At 35.1% G+C, this 15,806-nt stretch overlaps 1 protein-coding gene across 1 annotated transcript in view; it reads left to right on the top strand.

The window, feature by feature from the left end:
* tefu (Serine/threonine-protein kinase tefu) overlaps window positions 1-15,806 on the top strand; it is a 65,873-nt gene that overhangs the window by 48,138 nt on the left and 1,929 nt on the right. The window contains exons 37-51 of the mRNA XM_065363028.1: window positions 555-657; window positions 765-942; window positions 6,975-7,306; window positions 7,392-7,723; window positions 7,809-7,953; window positions 8,109-8,419; window positions 8,496-8,719; window positions 8,798-8,913; window positions 10,656-10,800; window positions 10,880-10,993; window positions 11,086-11,192; window positions 11,272-11,388; window positions 11,480-11,635; window positions 11,735-11,880; window positions 11,962-12,068. Of these exons, the coding sequence (XP_065219100.1) occupies window positions 555-657; window positions 765-942; window positions 6,975-7,306; window positions 7,392-7,723; window positions 7,809-7,953; window positions 8,109-8,419; window positions 8,496-8,719; window positions 8,798-8,913; window positions 10,656-10,800; window positions 10,880-10,993; window positions 11,086-11,192; window positions 11,272-11,388; window positions 11,480-11,635; window positions 11,735-11,880; window positions 11,962-12,068 (2,633 nt within the window). The remainder of the gene's footprint in view (window positions 1-554; window positions 658-764; window positions 943-6,974; window positions 7,307-7,391; window positions 7,724-7,808; window positions 7,954-8,108; window positions 8,420-8,495; window positions 8,720-8,797; window positions 8,914-10,655; window positions 10,801-10,879; window positions 10,994-11,085; window positions 11,193-11,271; window positions 11,389-11,479; window positions 11,636-11,734; window positions 11,881-11,961; window positions 12,069-15,806) is intronic.

Genomic DNA, 15,806 nt, shown 5'->3' with positions numbered 1-15,806 from the left:
TGCAAATAACATTTTTTTATTGTTTAATTTACATACGAGAAGAGAGATTATCATCGGCATTGTATGTAAATAAAAAATAAGGGGAGGGGAAGAAAGGCTACACATACGCCATACGCTTACCTACGCTTTTTGTTTAACAACCTAAAATTCCGAAATGAATGTTTAATTTAATTCATCCACTGTGAAAATTTTCACATGATAAAAAGTAGGAAATTTTATGTACGAGTATGTACGTCCTATTTTAGGAATAGGTACTAGTCCATTACATCAAGTTTGAACGAAAATGAACTCAAAATCTTCAACATATAGGTACTTCAACTTTAGTGAAATCAAAGACTATGCATATTATCAAACTCACCCTATTCCTCGTGTTTACTTTACACGAATAAAAGTACCCATCTAGTGTTATCTTATGACTTATCTGTCCACTTTGCACGAGAACGTCAATATAGCCGCGAATTTCCTATCTGATGATGCAATCCACTCTACTATGTCAATATAAAAAATTATTTTAAAAATCTGTATTTTTATAAACGTATGGTTTGATTTTACAGAGATTGCAATATCGTGAATAATGGTAACGTGCTAGCTGTACTGGAGGAAATCGCCAATAATTCCCACCAATATAAAGAAGAACTGTTGAATATTTTACGAGAAGTACGAAACCGATATTTGAACAAACAGATAAATATTTTTGCATAGGGAGCGAATCATAATTATAATTATGCTCGATTTATTAATTATGTATTATGCGATAATTACAGGCGTTTTCGAAGATCGGCGATTCGGATGCATTATACGGATGCAGCTCGTCTGTTTTATTGAATACTCATTCGCGAATCACACATTATGCCCAGACAGAGAACTGGTTTCGAGTAATGCAGCAGAGCGAAGTGCTACTGAGTGCAAATGCGGCAACGCCGATGTTTACCGAAATAAATGGTAAGACATAAGACAATGTATGTGTAGTGTATGTTAATGGATAAACAACTGTCTAGCTACTGTGTATAATGTTGGCTGGCGTTGAAGTGGGAGGGTGAAGGAAGGGTATTTGTCCACTCAGCATTCGGCACGTGGTTATAAGTAATTTCTTCAGTCGCGATGTAATTCGCGATACCGGCGCGAGCTATTGACGTGGTGACGTGGTTCACCTAGATGAAATGAAGTGTTGAAGTGTTGAAAGGGTGGTAAACGATGTAAATATTTTATATTAATTAAATGACCTCTCCTTAAAAAGTGCCTCAAGCATAAACGAAGTCAGACAACGTGCATAAAGAAATGGTCGCGACAACTATGAAATACGAAAACCGTATTTTGGGCTTTTTCTATCGTATTTATTACTTAGGTACTCGAATGACGAATGTACTCATACCACGTATTACGTCGTAATTGAACCTGGGTGTCTGTCTAGTCTCCAAAAAACTGAAAAGGAGTCGGGAAGTTTACCTTTTCTGAAAAAGTCAGCCATTTTCATTTTAAATCCGGGGAATTTATAGATGAAAATTAATTGCCATAGTTATTTTTTTATTAATAAGTTAGAGTGATTCGAACAAATTCTGGTGTTTTTCTCGCAATAAAATTTGCTCCCGTTTGCGAAAAACAACATGATAATGCAAATCTCCCCCCCCCCCCCATCATCATTCAAGCTGATAAATGAAACGAAATAGCTGAAACCGGAACTAAAATACGAAGACAGAAAATTAGAAATTGAAACTGAATTTCATTTTGCTAAAATTTTGCATAAACCACTCAAATCATTGGAAATCATCGCCCCAATAAAAATCAAATATTCTCAAAATTGAATAGGTATGTAGTATAATTTGTCATGAATGCAAAAAGTGTAATATTTGTTGAAAAATTGAGTAAAAAAGTGTTATGCAAATCGCTTTAAAGTTTGTTGAAATTAAATGAAAAGTGAAAATTGATGAAATTAGAGCAAAAAATCGCATAAATGCTCGAAATTAAAAGAAATAGGTAATTTTGAAAATTACGGAAAATTGATCAAATTTATCGAAATGGAATGAAAAATAGTAAAAAAATAACGAAAGAATCACAAAAATTGTGAAATTGGCATAGAAATCATTTTGAAAGTTAAGTACTGCGATGAATTAAACATGATTAAAACAAAAATGTACTTTTTAAAGTTTTATTTGAAGGAGGTTGACTTAGTTAAAAGATTTTTTTAGGAACTGTTGAATTTTGAAAAAAAAAGGATCAAGGACTCACTTAAAAGTAGAAAATTCCAATAAAAACGTGTGCAAGAAAGCAAACAATAATTTTTAAAAATTGTTTATAAATGTACATACCTTGAAGAACTGGACAACAAGAAATGAAAAAAAAAGTTGATCTCAATTGAAAAAATATTAACGGAAACACGAAAATTCAACCGACAAGGGAACCTCTTGAGGTGTCACACACCGATTTGAACGAGACCTCGATTTTTGGAAAGAGCATAGTCTAAAACCCCCAAAACAAAATTTTCAGCTGCCCAAGTTCATTTTTAGATTTTTGGCGAACGTTTGAAAATTCAAAATTGACTGTTTTTGGCGATTCATGCTTTTTTTTAAAAAAAAGTACGTACTTGATCAGTAAAAATGGTCAAAATAAATCCCAAAACTAATATCAATTACCCAAATGCAAATTTTACCATTTCCAGTCATTCTGGAGCCTCCAGCGCGATTATTCAATTTCACCAGAATTTTGAATTTGCTCCAGAAGGCGTGCATATGCAGTTGGGCAGCTAAAAATCGAGTTTTATATTACACCGGACCTGTTTCACGAGTTTATCCACATTTGAGCCGATTTTGAGAGCGACACCTCAAAAGTGGCTTTTTGACCAGCTTTTTTCAAAATTAAAAAATCCACAAAATCAAAAGTTTCCCGGCCGTTTGTGTGGAAATTTTTGAAATTCACGCGAATCGCTGTATTTTGTTCAAAAGTACCCCCCCCCCCCACGCCAATTGGAATTTCACAATTTCCACCCATTCTGGAGCCTCCAGCGCGATTTTTCGATTTCTCCAGAATTTTGAATTTGCTCCAGAAGGCGTGAATATGAAGTTGGGCAGTTAAAAATCGAGTTGTATATTACACTCGACCTGTTTAACGAGTTTATCCACATTTGAGCCGATTTTGATAGTGACATCTCAAGCGTGGTTTTTTGACCAGCTTTTTTCAAAATTAAAAAATCCAAAAAATCAAAAGATGACCGTTTGTGAGGAAATTTTTGAATTTTGCGCGAATCGCTGTATTTCTTCAAGAACTAACCCCCGGAGCGCAAGTTCTACCATTTCCAGCCGTTTTGGAGCGAGAGTGGTCACATCAAAAATCCACTCTTGAGGTGTCACTCTCAAAATCGGCTCAAATGTGGATAAACTCGTGAAACAGGTCGAGTGTAATAAACAACTCGATTTTTAGCTGCCCAACTGCATATTTACGCCTTCTGGAGCAAATTCAAAATTCTGGAGAAATCGAAAAATCGCGCTGGAGGCTCCAGAATTGGTGAAAATTGTGAAATTTCGATTTGGGAGGGTTAGTTTTGGACAAAATACAGCGATTCGCGTAAATTTCAAAAATTTCCACACAAACGGGAAACTTTTGATTTTTTTGATTTTCTAATTTTAAAAAAAGTCAGCCAAAAAGCCACTTTTGAGGTGTCACTCTCAAAATCGGCTCAAATGTGGATAAACTCGTTAAACAGGTCGAGTGTAATATAATACTCGATTTTTAGCTGCCCAACTGCAGATTCACGTCTTCTGGAGCAAATTCAAAATTCTGGAGAAATTGAAAAATCGCGCTGGAGGCTCCAGAATGGCTGGAGATGGTGAAATGTAGATTTTGGTAATAAATATTAGTTTTCGGACTTATTTTGACCATTTTTATCGATCAAGTATGTACTTTTTTAAAAAAAGCATAAATCGCCAAAAACAGTCAATTTTGAGTTTTCAAAAATTTGCCAAAAATCGAAAAATGAACTTGAGCAGCTGAAAATTTGGTTTTGGGGGTTTAGTTATGTAACTTCACAAGGCCTACTGATTAGCCTGTTGCTTGCACTGTTTTTGGGGTTTCTCCACTTTTGGAGTTCATGTGGGAGAATGATGGTTCTCGATCGTTGGCCCCATGCAAGAGTGTTTTTACAGCAAATTCTCTAAAAACATTGTCTGTTTGACCCTACATCGAACTCGCAGCATTCATAAACGTGGAACTTTTGACAGGAACCTCAATATCCTAAATCCTTCAAGCATATACCTACAAGTACCTATAGTAGTTCAATCAATTGGGCAGGTCAGTCAGGACATTCAGGACAGTCGGAGCAGTCAATGATTCAGTCAGTCAGTCAGTCAGTCAATTAGTCAGGGTCATCGCAAAACCATAGGGAAGGAGGGGATGCGCAGCCTCAAAATTTTGGGCCAAAATGTTTAAAAAATTGAAAATATTGTGTGAGATATCGTACATTTTTAAGAGCGCTGAATACGAATATTCACTCTTTTTTTTTTTGATTTGATCCCCCAAACGTCTACATCTCCCTCCCATTTTCTAAAAAATTGAAAAAAATCGTGTGATACGTCGTTTATTTGGTTTTCGAGAGCGCTGAATACGAAAATATACCCATTTTTTTTTGATACAGCTCCTCCAATGCTCCACATCCCCCGTCAATTTTTCTGAAAATTGTGAACATCGTGTGACCTATGGTTTTTTGAGGTTTTTGGGAGCGTTGAATACGAATATCAGCTTGTTTTTAGGCCAGCGTAGACGTTTGAGGGGGTCGTATTAAAAAACATTCTTGCAAATGCATGAGAAGACCGACTTTTCTTCAAATAAAAATGTTTTACGAACGAATTGATTCTCTTGCTTTGAAACATTTGTACAGTAAATTGATCTGTTTACAATCGAATCGAATTATGGTGATTAAAATATAGATTTAATTTTTAGTTGATCATTCACGAACGAATTGATTTTTTTTTGGTGAATTATTCGCGAACGAATTGAATAATGTTTTGGTGAATCATTCGCGAACGAATTGAATAATTTTTTAGTGAATCGTTCGCGAACAAATTGAATGATGTTTTAATGAATCATTCACGAATGAATTGAATAATTTTTTAGTGAATCGTTCGCGAACAAATTGAATGATATTTTAGTGAATCATTCACGAACGAATTGAATAAGTTTTTAGTGAATCGTTTGCGAACAAATTGAATAGTGTTTTAATGAGCCATTCACGAACGAATTAAATATTTTTTTAGTGAATCATTTGCGAACGAATTGAATTATTTTTGGTGAATCATTCGCGAACGAATCGATTCAATTACTTTATTTTTGGTGAATCATTCACGAACGAATTGAATAATTTTTTAGTGAATCGTTCGCGAACAAATTGAATAATGTTTTAGTGAATCATTCACGAACGAATTAAATAATTTTTTAGTGAATCATTTGCGAATGAATTGAATAATTTTTGATGAATCATTCGCGAACGAGTTGGTTCGCATCAGTAACTCGTTCGCGAACGAATCGATTCATTTACTTGATTTTTGGTGAATTATTCACGAACGAATTGAAAAATTTTTTAGTGAATCGTTCGCGAACAAATTGAATAATGTTTTAGTGAATCATTCACGAACGAATTAAATAATTTTTGGTGAATCATTCACGAACGAATTGAATATTTTTTGGTGAATCGTTCGCGAACGAATTGATTCGTATAAGTGAATCCAAGTAGATTTTAAAAAAAGCTCAACTTTGAACTTCTAAAAATTTTGAAACTAGTCTCAGTCAACAGTGTCAACACCGCTAACAGATTTTCTTCGCAGTCTCGAAAGTTTAGCGTTTTGATTTTCAACTAAAAGTTTCAGTTGATGAAAAAAACAATCCCCTGCTCATTTGTCCTACCCCGGGGTGTGGGGGGATCTAATGATATCGTTTCTTTTCCAGACATAAAAAATCTACAAAAAAATTGAAACTGAATCGATTTGATACGTTTTTAAATTTTACAAAATGTTTCAATTTTTGCGTTAGTAATAGTATCAGTGGCATTGGGGGGAGGGGTGATTGAAGCGATTGCCTCCTCTCCTCCTGGTCGATGTCCTGGTCGATGGAAATTTGAAATAAAACGTAGGTATAAAAATAGGCGTTTTTTTCATTATTTTTTTTTGAAAATTCCCGCTCAAGTTACCTAACTTTGCCTTTATTTTTATGAAATAATCACACGTTTTGTAGAGAATTTTCGGAAAATTATTCCATTTTGATTTTTCATGGTGTAACAATAACTCGATCCTCGCGACCTCAAATACTTTAAATCGACATGGCAACGAAATACCTACCGAAAAATTCCTAGAAATTTCACCATTAGGCGACGAAGGTAAAAATATGTCGACTCTGCAAAAATGCTGAGTCCGCAGATTTTACCACTAAAGTATCGTTAAACAAAGCGACTATGTTAAACGTTGTCACCTGAATGACGGTAGAATTTCTAGGAATTTTTTTATAATCAAGTATTTCGTTCATTGTGGATTGAAGTATTTGAGGACGTGACAGTCGAGTCGTTACACACGGATAAAAATATAGTTTTGCCTCCTCCTGGCCGCGCTACTGGTCAGAATTTTTCTGAATAACTCAAATTTCAAGAAAAAACCATTTCCAGTCCCCCAAGTAATTTTGGTTCCCTGCACAAAGGCTCTCTTACAGTTGAAAAGAGAAAAAATATCATGAATAGAATTTTTTCAACCATTTCTCATTTCTGTGTCCGAATCTTCCATCTTGAAAATTATTACCTATTTCTTTTAATTTTTTGAACATTTTTCTGTTTTTTTTTCAACTTGGAGAAGTTTTCTGAAGTGAGTATCTTTTTGTTTGGACTTGGGGAAAATCGAAAATTCCAACAACGTATGAAAAAACGTAGCAGTTTTTGAGTTTTCAAATTACGTAGGTTAAATAAAAAAATTCATTTTCAAAAAAATTACCATTTTTTTTTACAGATTTGTCATCGGCGATCGGATTAGCTGGCTACAATTATCTTCAAAATCAATACCTCTCATCGGTACAAAATCTAAACTCAGTTTCAAAAGATTTACGTTACGAAGGGAGTTGGAAATTGGGCAAATGGGATCTACCGGAGCCATCGGACGACGAAAAAACCTTCGCTTATCATCAATACGCCACTTTGAAAGATCTCAAACAGGGCAACCTTTTGGGTGCCAAGACAAATATAGAGTGTGCTCGCAAAATCATCACCCCTGTTTTATCTCATACCTGTTTGGAATCCACTAAGAATATTTACAACGTTCTGTCGAAGCTGCAATGTCTACAGGTAAAATAACAGAGACCTATCCATTCTCAAAGGAAAAAATTGATCATTTTTTAAATTTTAATTACTTTATGATTTTTTTTTGAAGGATGTCGAAGATTATTTAAAATCCACCGACGATATCCAGCATCTGATCGATACGTGGAAAACCCAAGACGAATTCAGCGTGGGAATGAACCTTAAAAACAAAGAAACCATTCTCTTCCAACGTATTTGCATGCTGCCTCGAGATAACGAAGCTGCCTGCGATTATATTTTAGATATCGCGAAACTAGCTCGTAAAAAGAATAACGCCATATTCGCCGATCGTTGCCTAGCTTCGATTAAACGTACGGCTGAAACGACGAGTATTTTTCACATGAAGTGTGACCTCGAGGAAGCCAAAGGGTTATGGAGTCGACAAGAGACGGATATCGCGAGGTAACTGCAGTCACTCTCTGTGTTTCAAAAGTGACGTAATATTGTAGCCATAACATTAATCGTCATTTTACCTTGTTCGTTTCAGATACATTCTTCAGAACTTATTGAAAAAAGATCAATTAGAGCAAGCCAAGTTATTCCATTCTAAATTGTTGAGAATTTATGGTAGTTGGTTATCGGAGATTAATTTAGAGAACGCTGATAATATTTACAACAATTACTTCAAACCGGTGAGAAATTATTAATTTTTTGCGATAATCTTCGGTCTCACGATCCGAACGAACGCTGATATTGTTAAGGCGACGACGACGACGATGTTTCATTGAAATTTTGTGAAAATCTACGTATTCGAGATCTCTAAAAAAAAAATATTCTCTGTTGGCAGGCAATCGATAAACTGGAAAATGTCACCGAACGAACAGCTAAAGAACGCAAAGGACGCCTAAAAACGTTCAAATGCGTCGCTGAATTCGCAGACTCGCAGTATCAGCAAATACGTAAATATATAAAATCGGACGACTTCAAACGTCAACAGGTGAACGTCGATCAAGCCAAGCAAGAATCAGAGGCATTGCTAGGTTCTTCGGATGATATACGAAAAACTAGGAATCAACTGGCGAATCAGAGCAAAATAGATAAAACTTTCATCACCGAAACAGAGAAGAAACAAGAACGATATCTGTTGCTTGCTATGGAGTAAGTTAAAATACGTGAATTGGTACCTGCTAAATTTTTTGCAATTGTACTGATTGAATTTTCTACCCGATTAAAGGTATTATTTACGATGGTTGATCGACAGCGAAGATGATCTGAGGATGTTCAGAGTCATCTCGTTGTTCGTCGAGAATAAGGATCATGGCAAGTTGAACCTGTTGATGAAGCAGTTACTGACGCAAGTACCTTCGTATAAGTTTATCACCGTTTTGCCTCAATTGAGCGCTCATATTACTCGTTATTCGGCTCAAGGTTTCGGGCACACCGTCAAGACTGTCGTAGGTATGGTAGACGTTTCGTAATTTGTATAATTTTTTAAATTTTATGCTAATTTTAGTGGTGTTTTTTCTTCTTGAACAGAGAGATGCGCCAGAGATCACCCCCATCATACGTTACCTCTTATTTTATTACTGGCTAATTACGTAAAAGATGAAGAATACAAAGAAGATCAAGCCGTAGCGAAAGTCATCGAAGAGGTATTGAGTGAAGTATAACGAGTCTAATATAAGACAATTTTCGAAAAATTATCGCAAATAATTATGGCAGTTCGCAAAATTTCGTTGAAAAAGGGTGCTGGAAAGCGTGGGAAGGGTCGAATCGAAAAAATAACGTTATATTCGTATTCAGCGCCTTCAAAAACATACTAATCGATATGTCGCATGATAAATGTTTTTTTTCAAATTGGCTCAAATTTGGGGGAGGGGGTGTCCCCTTTCATTGAAAACGAGCATTTTAAAAAATATAATATATTTCAAATCAGCGTCAAAAGTCACTTCGTTGGCAGTTTTTACGTAATTTCAAAATTATAGATTGCGCTTACTGCACAATTTTGAACAAGACCCCTTCAAACACCCCCCTCCCCACTCCCCCCACCAATTTTGAAAAATAGTTGAAACATGAAATGTATTGTGACCTGTCGATTGTAACTAATTTGAGGTCGGTGAGTTCGAATATCTACTTATTTTTTGGATTCAAGCCCTTAGAAGCTTTTTAGACACCCCCCCCCATTTTGAAAAAAGTTTGAAGCATAATGAAAATTGAAAATATGATGTGACCTATCGATTTCAACTAATTTTAGGTTGCTGAGTTCGAATATCTACTTATTTTTTGGATTCAAGCCCTCAGAAGCTCTTTAGCCCCCCCCCCCATTTTGAAAAAATGAAACCTAATGAAAATATGATGTGACCTATCGATTTCTACTAATTTGAGGTCGCTGAGTTCGAATATCTATCTATTTTTTGGATTCAAGCTTTTATAACCTATTTACCCCCTCCCCTCTCCCCATTTTGAAAAAAGTTTGAAACCTAATGAAAATATGATGTGACCTATCGATTTCAACTAATTTGAGGTCACTGAGTTCGAATATCTATCTATTTTTTGGATTCAAGCCCTCAGACGCTTTTTAGCCACTCTCCCCATTTTGAAAAAAGTTTGAAACCTAATGAAAATATGATGTGACCTATCGATTTCAACTAATTTGAAGTCGCTGAGTTCGAATATCTGTCTTTTTTTTGGATTCAAGCTCTTATAACCTATTTACCCCCCTCCCTCAATTTTGAAAAAAGTTTATCCAATGGAAATATGATGTGACCTATCGATTTCAACTAATTTGAGGTCGCTGAGTTCGAATATTCATCTATTTTTTGGATTCAAGCCCTCGTAACCCATCAACCCTCCCCCAGCCCCATTTTGAAAAAAGTTTCATACATAATGAAAATTGAAAATATGATGTGATCTGTCGATTTTAACTGATTTGAGGTCGTTGAGTTCGAATATTTATCTATTTTTTGGATTCAAGCCCTCAGAAGCTTTTTAGCCTCCCCTCCCCCATTTTGAAAAAAGTTTGAAACATAATGAAAGTGTATTGTGACCTGTCGATTCTAACAAATTTCAGGTCGCTGAGTTCGAATATCTATCTATTTTTTGAATTCAAGCCTTCAGAAGCTTTTTAGCCTCCCCCCCCCCCATTTCGAAGAAAGTTTGAAACATAATGAAAGTGTATTGTGACCTATCGATTTCAACTAATTTGAGGTCGCTGAGTTCGAATATCCATCAATTTTTTGGATTCAAGCCCTCATAACCCATTAAGCCCCCCCCCTTTTGAAAAATGTTTGAAACATTTGTGAAAATATTGTGTGACCTGTTGATTTCAACCAATTCGAGGTCGATGATTTCAAATATCTGTTTATTTATTACGTAAATTTTATTTGTGTTTTAGGAAAGAGTCCTGGCCGCTGGCGAATTTATGAAAAGATTCGCCCAAGACGAAAAAATAGGAGAAATAGTTCGCGAAATGCAGAAGATATCGAATGCTTACATCCAGTTTGCTTATGAAAAAGAAAAACAATGCAGAAGTGGCACTAGTAAGGCCTGTTTGATTATAATCTATTTCTTTTTCTTTTTTTTATCACTCGAACTTGAAAAAACTTACGTATTTTTCAGTTGTGAATATTCGACCCGGGTTACTCATCAATAAACTTGAAAATCTTGAAAAAGCATTATGTCCTACGGTCAATTTACCCGTTAGCAAAATCGCCAATTACAAAGAGATTACAGGTTATTATTACGCAGTTTCTCAAAATGATTATATTTTTACGCGTTAAAAAAAAAATTATTCGATTCTTAAAATGCTGCTGGGTGATTTTCAGGTATCAGGAAAATTGAAAAGAAGTTCACAAGTGTCGGAGGGATCAACGCTCCTAAAAAAATCACATGTTACGATACCAGAGGCGAAACGATATTTCAATTAGTTAAAGCACGTATCCAATCAAAGTTTAAAGTTATTATTAATATTGGAAAATTTTCATTTATTGTAAAATGTTTCGTATTTACAGGGACGAGACGATATTAGACAAGACGCGGTTATGCAACAAGTATTCAAAATTATGAACCAATTACTCTCCGAGAATAAGCACACGTCGAAACGTAAACTTCTCATACGTACATACAAGGTACTCGTAACTTTCAGGCAGATGAACTGTTCTTGTCGTGCATTAAGATGCTGTTTTTTGCTATATTCTAGAAATTTGATCAATTTTACAGGTAGTACCTTTATCTCAACGTAGCGGTATTCTGGAATGGTGCTCGAATACGATGTCAATAGGCGATTACCTGGTTGGAGGACCTGATCATCTTGGTGCTCATGAAATATATCGTCCTCAGGATGCGCGCCCTAGCGTAGTTCGAACAAAACTTCAAGTAGGTCGAAAAAATGTTCGCCTTGAATGCATAGGTCATGACTCATGATTTACCTATTGTCTTTTTTATGGTTTTATTTTGATGTGTTTCTTCTGGTAGAATAATGGAAGAAAGAGCGATCATGATAAACTGATATTGTATAACCAAATATGCGACTCGCTGAAACCAGTATTTAGGTATTTCTTTTTGGAAAAATTTCCTTCGCCTACGAAGTGGTTCGAGAGAAAGCTCGCGTATACTCATAGGTATGAGATGCGGACTCTGTATAGTGGATTGGATCAGAATCGAACTGATTTTCTAAATTTTTGAATTGAAATTGATTTCAGCGTCGCAGTTACCTCGATCGTTGGGTTCATCATTGGACTGGGTGATAGACACGTGCAGAATATTCTGATCGATGAGAAAACCGCCGAAGTGATTCATATTGATTTCGGTTCGTATTAAAGTCATTTACAACTCTGGAATATTCTTAATGCGGGATAATTTTTAAAATTTCGGAGGCATAGGACTTTCTTTTATCGCAGGTTTCTGAAGTAGAAACTGTTCTCAAAAGTTCGTTTCAAAAAAGTCAGCTTGACGATTAAATGATGAAACGATTTTTCAAATTTTTGAGAAATTCAACTTCTCTCCCCCTCCCCCTCCTAATATTGTCAAAATCTCACGTTTTACGAAAAAAAATAGTCGCAAATGCCATCTTTTTAAAGATGCCAAAAAGCATCGTTTATTGCTAAAAATTGTGAATTCTCGAAAAAACGTGTAAAAATATAATAAAAATATATATATTCTTCTGATCAGGGAAATATTTCAACCAGCTCGAAAATTTTTGAACCGGACAAAAGGGAATTCAAAATGTGCCACCAGCCAAAATTCCAGGTGCTGAAATTCATATTTTGATTTTTAGCAAATTTTTGAATATTTAAATTTGGGTCAAAATTTCAGCAAATTGATCTACAATGCTGAAATAAGTCGATTGATGACGGTTTCGAACCTTTCTGGAGCCTCCAGCGGATTTTTTATTTCTCCAGTTTTCCAACAAAAAGTCTGAAATGGTTGTTTTTTTTGCTAAAATTGCTAAAAAAATTTGTTTTTTTTAGAAAATTTATTGTGACGTGTGTCGTTTTTTTTTTTTTTTTTTTTTTTTTTGGAAACAAACATGGCGAAAAATCCATGTCTTTTCAATTCAATTCAATTCAAATTTATTATTGTAAGGTACCGCAAGCGGCAGTTACATAGTCATTTACATTGATAGAGCCTACAGAGCAACTTTACCATGATTAACAATACAATAAAATGAAATGAATGATATAAGACAAAACAAAACAAAATGAAATAATAAATAAAGTAATAAATATAAAAAATAATTCAATAGAGGGTTATAGTCTTTTGCTAAAATTGTCATTTTATTGCCAAATATTGCAAAAATTCTCACTGTCTTGTCAACAATTTCCAAAAAATCATTTTTTTGGTCAGAAAGTTACAAAATAGTTCAACTTTTTTGGCAATTGCTGCAAAAAGATCATGATTTTTGCAAAAATCGTACAAGTTTTTATCGAGTTTCATTTTTAAATTTTTTATTAAAAACGAAGAGTTCTGGTTTTTGACGGAGCAAAAAGTACGTTAGAAATCGATTTTACTGAAATTTTTTGCTTACTAAAAAAATTATCCGGCAAAATGTAGAAGGGACCCGCGAAAACCCAAAACACATGATTTCAATATTTCAAAATTGCACAATAGGGGGCTGGAGCCTCAAAGGGGTGTACTTATGAACGTGGGCGCTACCAAAAAAATGAAACGTAGTCGTGAAGGGTGTCACCGCCAGATACCAAATATGTGTTTTGTTCTGTTGGAAATTAGCACAAACGGATTTTATTGCACTTTAAATGCAGCTTTTATGCATTTTTATGCATTTTTGATGGTTGAATCGTTCTGTAGTCGTAAGTGTGCGCGGCTACCAAAAATTTTTTGTGAAACTGGTTCGAACAGATTATTTCCAACCGAACTGAAAAAAAAACGGCTGAAAAATACCTGCACAATGACGAGTAATGGCGCAGAGAAGTGGTTGAGAGGTTACCCCCACCCCAAAATTTAGTTTTACATTTTTTCCCCCGAAGTACTCGTGCGACCTATCAAAATGTATTAAAATTTCGCGTAGAATACGATTATACCATTAATTTTTAATTTCAACCCTTCTGTGCCTCTCTCCCCCGCCCTAAATTGTAGTTCGACAATTTTTTTTATGAATAATCCCATGCGACCTATCAAAATGCATCAAAATTTTGCATAAAATCTGAATATATCACTAATTTTGAATTTTAACCCTTGCGAGCCCCCTCCCCCACCGTAAAGTGTACTTTGACAATTTTTTTGCGAATACTCGCATGTGACCCATCAAAATACACTAGAATTTTGCGTAGAATCCAAACATCCCATCAATTGTAGGTACATATTTCTTTTTTAATTCTTACTTTAACGTGAAACCATCGCTATTCTTGTAAAAAAAATGACAACAAATGTATTCTATGTAATTGCACGTCATGTTTAAACACAGAATCCATGAGTGATGATTACACAGACAGTGATTTCGACTAACAAGGGAACCTCTTGAGATGTCACTCTCCGATTTGAACGGGGCCGCGATTTTTGGAAAGAGCATAGTCTAAAACCCCCAAAACCAAATTTTCAGCTGCGCAAGTTCATTTTTCGATTTTTGGCGAATTTTTTAAAATTCAAAATTGACTGTTTTTGGCGATTTATGCTTTTTTTTAAAAAAGTACGTACTTGATCAATAATAATGGTCCAAATAAGTCCCAAAAGTAGTATTAATTACCCAAATCCAAATTTCACCATTTCCAGCTATTTTGGAGCCTCCAGCGCGATTTTTCAATTTCTCCAGAATTTTGAATTTGCTCCAGACGGCGTGAACATGAAGTTGGACAGCTAAAAATCGAGTTGTATATTACACTCGACCTGTTCAACGAGTTCATCTACATTTGAGCCGATTTTGAGTGACACTTCAAAAGTGGCTTTTTGACCAGATTTTTTCAAAATTGAAAAATCCAAAAAATCAAAAGTTTCCCGTTTGTGTCACCCCAAGAGTGGTAATCGAAAAATGAACTTGGGCAGCTGAAAATTTGGTTTTGGGGGTTTTACACTATGCTCTTTTCGAAAATCGCGGTCCCGTTCAAATCGGAGTGTGGCACCTCAAGAGGTTCCCTTGTAAATTTTAGTTTCTAGAAAATAAGAATATTTGGTTACTGTACAATAATTAGTAAGAATAAGTATTCGGTTGCACAATTTTCATTTTTATTTTGTCATAAACTTTTAAAATTTTATTTATCATCTTAAAAACAACATTGGATGAGGAGAGGGGCATAAAAAAGTAGAAATTGAAAATTAATGACATATTCGGATTCTATGCGAAATTTTAGTGCATTTTAATGGGTCACACGTGAGTATTCACAAAAAATTTGTCAAAGAGCACTGTAGGGTGGGCAAGGGCACACAAGGGTTAAAATTCAAAGCTGATGTTATATTCGGATTTTACGCAAAATTTTAGTGTATTTTGATGGGTTGCATGCGAGTATTCGCAAAAAAATTGTCAAAGTACACTTTACGGTGGGGGAGGGGGCTCGCAAGGGTTAAAATTCAAAATTAGTGATATATTCAGATTTTATGCAAAATTTTGATGCATTTTGATAGGTCGCATGGGATTATTCATAAAAAAAATTGTCGAACTACAATTTAGGGCGGGGGAGAGAGGCACAGAAGGGTTGAAATTAAAAATTAATGGTATAATCGTATTCTACGCGAAATTTTAATACATTTTGATAGGTCGCACGAGTACTTCGGGGGAAAAAATGTAAAACTAAATTTTGGGGTGGGGGTAACCTCTCAACCACTTCTCTGCGCCATTACTCGTCATTGTGCAGGTATTTTTCAGCCGTTTTTTTTTCAGTTCGGTTGGAAATAATCTTTTCGAACCAGTTTCACAAAAAATTTTTGGTAGCCGCGCATACTTACGACTACAGAACGATTTAACCATCAAAAATGCATAAAAATGCATAAAAACTGCATTTAAAGTGCAATAAAATCCGTTTGTGCTAATTTCCAACAGAACAAAACACATATTTGGTATCTGGCGGTGACACCCTTCACGACTACGTTTCATTTT

The sequence above is a fragment of the Planococcus citri genome, chromosome 4 (genome assembly GCF_950023065.1).
Source record: "Planococcus citri chromosome 4, ihPlaCitr1.1, whole genome shotgun sequence".
NCBI classification, from domain to species: domain Eukaryota; kingdom Metazoa; phylum Arthropoda; class Insecta; order Hemiptera; family Pseudococcidae; genus Planococcus; species Planococcus citri.
The sequence above is the reverse complement of the archived record's forward strand: the minus strand, read 5'-3'. Positions and strand labels throughout refer to the sequence as shown.